The sequence below is a fragment of the Ctenopharyngodon idella genome, chromosome 12, assembly GCF_019924925.1.
Source record: "Ctenopharyngodon idella isolate HZGC_01 chromosome 12, HZGC01, whole genome shotgun sequence".
Taxonomy (NCBI): Eukaryota; Metazoa; Chordata; class Actinopteri; order Cypriniformes; family Xenocyprididae; genus Ctenopharyngodon; species Ctenopharyngodon idella.
In genome coordinates this window covers 22,837,137-22,846,172 of record NC_067231.1, presented here as the reverse complement: position 1 = coordinate 22,846,172, position 9,036 = coordinate 22,837,137, and the positions used below count along the sequence as shown (strand labels likewise).

Below are 9,036 nucleotides of genomic sequence, written 5' to 3'. Positions count from 1 at the left end.
ACTGCAGTTTAAAGTTCTTGCAGTTCATGATCCAAAAAGGAACCCAAAACCCATAATGTTCATAAAATCGCTTGTATAGTTTCATAAGGTTCAGAATATGGTCGCTTAGGCCTACACGGGTATTTTTATAAACAGAGTTTTTCCTCTACTCTATGAAGCACTGTCAAGAGCATGCCAAACCAACAGGTGGCGATATAACCTTAACCGTAAAGCCTTGTTGAATAATCAGATGCCTGGAAAAATTTTCATTGCCTGTTCTGTTAAGTGTTGCCAAGTCTGTGGTTTTCCTGCAGAATTGGGCTACTTTAACACTGTTGCCGCTGGTTGTTTATCATGTCCGCGGGTTGAAGCGACGCCAAATAACATGATATTTAGCCCCTGGAATGCGAATTTCGCCAAAAACATGGATTTTACCCCCCGAAATGCATTTTTTACCGTGGGACCCCCCGAAACGCGATTGGACTAGTTCTGTTTCTGACGTCACAAGCCAAAATCTCAGGTTTCACCGTCTACACGACAACACTGTAACCAGAGTATCTAAAAATCTTCACCCTGGCAGGAGTTTTCATAAATGTTCAGTTTCAGTGACCGGATACTGCATTTGTGTGTGGACGACAGCCAAACCGCATAGAAAAAGCTGCGATTTTGAAAATACCCATTTTCATTTGGACAGGGTAGATTTGTAAATAAGCTAATTTTAATGAAACATAAGACTTTTGTGCTTTTTAACGAATCGATTCATTGCCTCATTCATAACACATAAAAAAACAACCACACACAAAAAACATAAAAGACGCTCATTTGTCGCCACCTACTGGCCTAATATGTAATATGAAGAAATGGTCACTAAACAAATCTTTTTGTTGAACTGATACAAAAACAAAAGTTACTGGGATGAATCAAAATCCTCACCATAATGGTCAAACATGTCTGACAGTTTCACACACACACACACACACACACACACACAAAATGTGATAAGGAAATAATGACAGAAACTCTTACTTGAAAGCAGATCATAAAGAAAACCATGTAGAGAAGTTGAAGGAGTTGAAGTGGGTGAACATGGGCAGTATAATGAGTGTGAGAGAGTGTATATGATAGTGTGTAGGAGGAGCTCAACTTTGCCTGAAGATGCTAGAAAAAGATGGATCGAGAGATGAGGCAATTTTCCAGCTGAGAGGAACAGAGAAAGGAGGTAAACTCCCCTGAGAGAGAACAGACAATCCATCACAACACAGTGAAGCAGGTTTTGTAGTGTTTGTAGAGACTTAATTCAGTCTGAGAAACAAATGAAACTTAGAGAGAACTGCGTCATCACCTTGACAATAATAGTGATTATTGAAAACCACGGAATATATTAAAGCAAACCAACAGATGGCAGTGTTTGAGACTTAAATCGATAGTTTAGGTTTAATGGTGCGTTTATGCTGGTTGGCCTAGTTCTGTCACTGACCCCTACTGTTCAAGCAAGAGAAAGAGGATTTAAACACAGGTCAATGCACAAATCCTTTGAGTTTATACTCTTTAAAGGTGAAGTGTGAGATTTCTGGGCCACTATAGGGTCATTATATGAAATTGCATAAATAAATAGTAACACTTTAGTTTAGGGTCCAATTCTCAGTATTTGCTTATTATCATGCATATTACTAGTATATTGGCTGTTTATTAGTACTTATAAAGCACATATTAATGCCTTATTCTGCATGACCATATTCTACAATCCCTGATCCTACCCAATACCTAAACTTAACAACTACCTTACTAACTATTAATAAGCAGTAATTAGAAGTTTGAGGAAAAAATAGTTAATAGTTAACAGTGAGAATTGGACCCTAATCTAAAGTGTGACCAAATAAATAACGACAAATGAGTCATTATTGTGTTGTAGATAAATAAATACATGTTTATGTTATGGCCCTTTTTGAGGTTTAAGATGGGATAGGTGAAAATATTTTAATATTCAAAAAATTACACATTTCACCTTTAAGAATCATCTCTGATTAAATGAGTCAAAACACCAGTTGCAATTTCTATTGATCTGATAAAGGAACATAATTATACGAATTAACAAATAATCAGTAACATATTATTTGCTCTACATAATCAACTAAGCAAAAAAAAAAAAAAAAAAAAATATATATATATATATATATATATTGCTTATATATTGCTCCCCCAACTCAACCAAGTTAATTCCCAATTATCTACTAAAGATCTGTTATATAGGTTCATCTGACATGTACAGACTGACACATTGTTCTACCAGTTAAACCACACACAGCTATGTTTTTCCCTCTTGTGTCTGCACTGTATTGTGCATGTCTCTATGTTCCAATGTATTTGTTGTGACTGTATATAATGACTCCTGTAAATTGTTAAATCCCCATATGTGTGGTCTAATCTTTCTGTGTTAAGCAGAATCTAAATGTCACCAGAACAAATTTGAAGTTAGATTCAATTCTCAACAAACTTTCAAAATAGTGCTCCACCTCACCTGAAATTTGTCACATGATGATGTCATGTGACCCCAGTTTGACATGTCCTAATTACAGCTATAAGATCACTTTCTCTTAATATAAAGCTAATCGGGGATCAGCACTTGCATGCACTCGCTCCCAAATATCCTGTGACCTAAAGGGAAAATAAGGGGGAAAGAGAAGTGTACAGCTTTGTTTGACACATTCTGTACCTGCTCAAGGACATTCTGTATCCTACAATGCTTGATACTTTTCACCGGATATGCAGCAGCAGTCCGGGTCACCTGCCAAGAAGTTAAGCTGAGCACACTCAAAAGCAGCTTACTGTCTTTATCAGATCATCTGTGTTTATGTGCTTGTCGGAAAACTAAAATACCCAAAGAAAGTTGCGCTCTTTACAGCCTTATAATTTTTCATAGTATTCCAGGCTAATATGCTGCTTCTTTCCTAAAAGCGTAACAGAATTGTTAGTGTGGTTAACATCAATTTTCAAGTCAAACTAGCCGTTATGTTGCTTATCTATGTTTACATATCATGTTATTGATCACTGTGTGTATTTCATGTACATCACTTGTAAATACAGACCATATGATGAAACTCACCTGACCTACTATTCAGATTCACTGCCATGTGCGATGCACGACAAACACCATGTGATCGCAATAATCACATAATTCTCTGCTGATCTTATTGGATAAGTCAAACCTCCCGCAGAGTTCCCAGAATGCCCTGCTTTTTGATCTCAACAAATGACTGGACAACAGAAACCTGCATGTTTTTACAATTAAACAAGTTTTATTCACAATAATAATCACTACGCACCAAACACTGTCCTAGAGTAAAGTCAACTTTTCTTACAAGTAATTAAATTGTATTTTTACAAAAGGAAAAATATATTTTGTAATAATTCTACACTATTTACATAGACACATAATTTGAATTAAAATAAAATAATTACAAAAAATTACAGGTTTGAGCATAGAGTTTCAGTCTCTGGCCTGGGACGTTTCGTGGAGTAATTGTGCGGATGTAAAAGTACAGGAGCTCCCAGCAGTGGGAATGCAGAAGTCACAGGTCAGGGTTTAGCTGCCAGTCTTAAGCTGTCTCCTTAACTCCAGGGGCCTTCTCAAGCGTCCCCTCACCCTGTACCTGGTTATCCCTCTGTACCATAACACACATTGGGGCCTCAAATGTTAATAGTCTCCTAAACCTGCAAAATCAGCCTCTCCTTTCAGTGCTGATGAAATCATGTGTGTTATCTGATGCTGAACTTGTGCACAAAGCAGAGGCATAGAGTACTCATCATCAGGAAGGTCACAAAAATATATTTTGAAACATGATTTTTTTTTTATACCCCTTTCCCAAATCACAACTCTGGTACTTTTTTATTTTTATAAAGCATTACTTTAAAATAAAACAAATAAAAACAACTAACTTCTTGTCTCTCCATCCATTTGTCAAGTATGTACATTCTCACCTGTACACATTTCATACCTAAGTCCACAAGGGTGAAAAGACACCTGTCTAGCTTCTCATAGAATTTAAAAGGTACAAAGTGTTTTTGTTGCATTTGCCATACCTGTCCTATGACAAATTGTGTTGTTTATTCCTAATAAATAACTGTACTGAGGCTAGTTTCCATATTTTTACCTTTCGCACTATGCCAAATCTCTGACTAGCCATTCTTAGGTTGAATATCAACTCAAATATGAAATAAATAAAACAAAATATGACTATAAAAATGACTATAAAAATGTTTAGATTTTGTGTAGCAAAGTACAAAGTCAAAGGGGAAAGCGAAGCTGGTAAAATTCAAATTTGATAGATTTTATTATATTCAAAGCCCCTCTTTTTAAGCCAATCATATGTGGGTTCTTTGGTAATTTCACCATAATATGGGTTTCTAATATACCAAATTATTTAATGGAATATAACTGACTGACAAAGGTTTGCATTTATATATTTTCTTCACCAGTTCTTCATTAATTGGCTTTGTCTACACTTTGTGTAGTGTGGGTGCTATAGTTACATTTTTAGGCTGTGTCCCACAGCTCTCTACCTCAGGTAGGTGTGGCCAAAGTTTGGTGGGCGGGGATCGCTCAGCTAGCAGTGGCAGCAGCCTCTTCATTTGCCCCCTCGTCCACTTGATTGCCTTTGCCCATGGCCTTCATCTTAGCCATGATATCAGTGAAGGTCTCTTTGACAGTTTTCTCCAGGATCCAGCCCTCGCTCTCACTCTCAGGGTCTTCTGGGTTGACCAGCGTGGACAGAGAGGTGTTTACGTATTGAAGTCCAATCATTACAGCAGACTAAAGCAAAGCATAAAAGATACGAGTTAGATAGCGGCACAGAGTGATATGTTTATTCACATTCAACATATGTCCAAGCTACATTTCACACATAGATAGATAGATAGATAGACAGATAGTAAACTTTTTTTTGCATTTTTTTAAATTCCATTTGTTTAGTTGTTTTACTTATATATACAATATTACGGTAACACTTTACAATAAGGATTCATTTATTAACATTAGTTAACATGAACTATGATACAATAATTAATAAATGAGACCTTATTGTAAAGTGTTACCAATATTTCTATTAATCTCAGTTCCTATGATTCTCATTCTGTAATTCTAAACTGTAATTTTACTGTGACAACAATAATATATGTACAGTGTGTGTGTGTGTGTGTTTGTGATTTATGAAGACACAAATATGTATAATGACATGGGTATTACACTGGTATTATGACGTAAACATGAAATATGAGGACATTTCATGAGTCCTCATATTTAAAATAGCTTTAAAAACATACTAAACAATGTTTTATTAAAAATGTAAAAATGCAGAATGTTTTCTGTGATGATAGGTTTAGGGGTAGGGGTAGTGTAGGGGGATAGAATGTACTGAATAAAAATCATTACATCTATGGAATGTCCTCACTTTGATAGCAAAACAAACGTGTGTGTGTGTGTGTGTGTGTATGTGTGTGTGTGTACATAAAATCAATGGATGGAATGTTCTACATCTTTATTTGGTGATTTGAAATCACCTTTTCCAAGAAAGCAAGATTTAGCTCCGCCCCACAGATTAGAACATTTGATCCCTGTGAATCTTCAGTGTCATCACACCATCTCACACTAATCTCCACCAACCCCTAGTTCAAGGTCCCGTTGTTGCTAAAGACTGCTGTAAGCCTGGCAGATTTTGTTTAAATCAATGTTTTGATATAAGTTTCCATTTTAGTGCAAACATTACAAAATGCTTCTTTTTTTATTATTATTGGGTAAACTAAAATTTGCTTCATGTATCATCCAAATTATTATTATTATTATTATTTTTTTTTAAAGGAAATTTTAACACAAATAAAGTATTATTAATATTATTTACACAATCTTTTTAAAAGTTAGATCAGGTAAAAACAGCTCCTTAAGGTAAAGGCTGAGGATGCCTGAGTCATGTATTTTATTTTATTTATCCCAGCAGGTCAATTAATATTTCAGTACTACTACTACCCCAGTCAGTTAGATGTTTTCCCTGATCGTGACATGCGATGATTGATTGATTCGGGAATGAGGCTCCTGTCAGTGAACATGCTTTGACGTATTACAAAGATTAGCTATTACTCCTCTTAACTAACCATCACTTTTGCACCTTTTGGAACTCTCTCATAAAAATGACATGGTCCTCAAATCTGTAGCCAAAACAATGTGTAGTTAAAAATGACCTTATAAGGGGGCAGACAACAAAAACACCTTGTATTGGCTGTTTACAAGATTAAGTATCTGTACTGGACAAAACGTTCCTTAAATACTGATCAAAGATCAGTTTGACCTTTACAGCACAATCCATTAAGATAAGAGGTACGTAATGTAAGTGATTAAGGTCTGATCCTGGATCAGCACATTAAGATATTCCAAAGCTAAACTCTTACTTGCAAGAGGGTGACCACCAACACAAGTATCCCAATAGTGTTCATCATTCCACCATAGTAGGTTATAAGAGCGTCTCGGCAGCCACGTTTCCAGATGTTTAGCTCTTCAGTGTAGTGGTCGTAGCTGTAGTGAGCCGAGTTGTTGGTTATTTGCTGTTGGATGCAGGGCCGTGGCGAGCTAGGGTTGCAACAGCTGAAGGGAACGCCATCCATTAGGTATTTTCCATCCACATTGCTGCTGATTCGACTAAAGACACAAAAAAAGTTTTGCAAATGCACTTCAGTTAATCATTTTGGTTTGATTTATATTAGATTTCAGAATGCATTGTAGGACTCAGATGTAAATTAAAATTGGCAAAATCAGTATACCATTGTGAAACTTTCACTTGACTTCATTTACAATTTCAACACAAAATTCGTTACACATTCGTGTTTTAGTCAAAAATGCTGACATTCTTTTTTCTATGATTGAAAACTGTGAATGCTTACAAAAATAAGCAACGTCCAAAAAATTCTTCATTATTATTGCTAATTTATTTAAATGAATTCATTTATAAATGAATATAAATCATTTAAATCACTTTGGAAAACTTTTGATTGACTTTATAGGTTAGATGTTAAACACCAAAAACCTGTGATGAAAATATTAAACACTCTGATATTAAGGCTAGTAATTTCAATGTCTATTCCAAGTCAATCTACCAGGTATTGAACTGATTGAAAGGGACAGTAAGCTGTGAGGGCAAGAAAATGTGATCCAAGAAGATTAGTGACTAAATCTAAACTGGTTAACATACCTGATACCACTTACACTGCAAATTGACCCCTGCAAATCACGCAGTACCTAGCCTCACTTTAAACATGCTAAATTATTCCAGAAACGGCATAAAAACACTGTTTTTGGTCAAATGAAATTTCTCTGCTCGTTATCTAAACATCTAAACTACATCTGAACAAAATGAATTAAAAAGAACTAAAAGGAAAAAATGTTTACATTTAACCATTAAGCTGCAAAGAGACACTCACTCTTTGACTTCCTTGGAGCTGAAGTCCAGGTAACGGTTGCTCACCCACTGGATCTCGAACCAATCTTTGTAGTTGTTGTTGCCACAGCAACGGAACTCTATCTGCATGAGATCCAGAGTTCTCTTCATGTAGCAGCGACCAGGTGTATCGGTGTCCTTGTAAAACTTCATTCCATTTTTCAGGCCCTCAGCAAGCGTATACTCTAGAGGAATGCGCATGGCAAAACACAGAGCCGCCGTGACGATGAGGAGGAAGTTGAAGAACAAACAACAAATGAGAAAGGGCTTCAAAATGGACTTCCATTTTGCAAACTTGGTGGAGTCGAGCGAGTCATAGCAGATTTTGCCTCCAAAGGCATTGAGACAACATGCTAAAAGACCCACACCAATTAGAATGTTTGGTACAAAATGACTCTCATTGTTGTCCATAAGTTCACTTCTCTTGCGAAGTTCAATTTTAAAGAAAAGGCCCATGCTGAAGACCAGAACACCAGCCATAACAGAAAACCAGTACATGAGCCATAGCATCTGGGCCAGCTTCACCCGCTTCTTAAGGTCAAACTTTACCTTCATGAGAGCCATGTTGAACAACTAGTTAAAGTCCAAAGAAAGAAAAAAAAACAGTCTTTTAGCCGTGCAATGTAGCTTACAGAAGCTGAACGTTGGAAGTACGTTCAAGGCGCAATGTGTAATCCATTCCAGTAGAGCGAGAACTTGATGGCTATTTTCATGATGATCTTCGCACCCATAATAGACAAAATCCAACTCAGGTTCTTTTAAAGGTAAACGCCAGTGTGATACATTATCTTCACAATCTTAAAAATGGATTTTCAACTACAATACTTAAAAACAGCAGTGTGCCCAGGTACTGACGCAAATAGTGGTGTCCCTCTATCTGCAAAGGGAGGACAAAAGCCAAGGATCCAAATGATTAAACACAAAGTTACCGTACGTCATCCTAAACCCAGCTAATCACCCTCATCCCATTTACAGAAATCCCTGGCCAGCAGATGAGCCTATCTATAAGCTGCTGCCGTGGCCTTTGATTGGCTTGATTGGTCACATGGTATGACTGGCATAACTAAAGAGACACCAAAAACCATGAAGGCAAAGACTTAAGACCACTACACTTCCACTTCAGGTCTTTGAGTTCATGACAAACATGCCACTGTTTGAGAAAATATTTTCAAAGTTAAAATATTCATGGTATTCATGGTTTTCACTAATGATAGTCAAAAACACTGACACTTTACGATAAGGTCTCACTTGTTAACATTATTTTAAACTACAATGAGCAATATAATTGCACAGCATTTACTAATTTTTGTTAGTTAATAAAAGCAATTGTTCATGTTAGTTCATAAACTAACATTAACAGGTACAACTTTCGATTTTAAAAAGAAGTATAGTTAATTGTTAGTTCATGTTAACTAATGTAGTTGAAGGAACTGTTCACTCAAAAGCGAAAATTATCCCATTACTCACCCTCAAGCCATCCTAGGTGTATATGACTTTCTCCTTTCAGCCTAACCCAATCATAGTTATATTAAATAATATCCTGGCTCTTCCGAGCTTTGTAATGGCATTGAATAGT

General features: G+C 36.3%; 1 protein-coding gene across 2 annotated transcripts; it reads right to left on the bottom strand.

The window, feature by feature from the left end:
* Window positions 1–3,253: 3,253 nt before the first annotated feature.
* prph2a (peripherin 2a (retinal degeneration, slow)) lies at window positions 3,254–8,938 on the bottom strand. Of its 2 annotated transcripts, XR_007933008.1 has the most exons (4): window positions 7,444–8,938; window positions 6,418–6,664; window positions 4,510–4,789; window positions 3,254–3,641 (listed from the first exon to the last, which is right to left on the bottom strand). XR_007933008.1 is itself a non-coding variant. In XM_051915561.1 (3 exons), exons 1-3 carry the CDS (start codon window positions 8,022–8,024, stop codon window positions 4,580–4,582), a joined length of 1,038 nt encoding a protein of 345 aa, XP_051771521.1. In that variant the 5' UTR covers window positions 8,025–8,938; the 3' UTR covers window positions 3,254–4,579. The 2 variants fall into 2 exon arrangements, 1 of the variants encoding a protein (XP_051771521.1); XM_051915561.1 differs by having other exon boundaries at window positions 3,254–4,789.
* Between the last annotated feature and the right edge of the window lie 98 nt (window positions 8,939–9,036).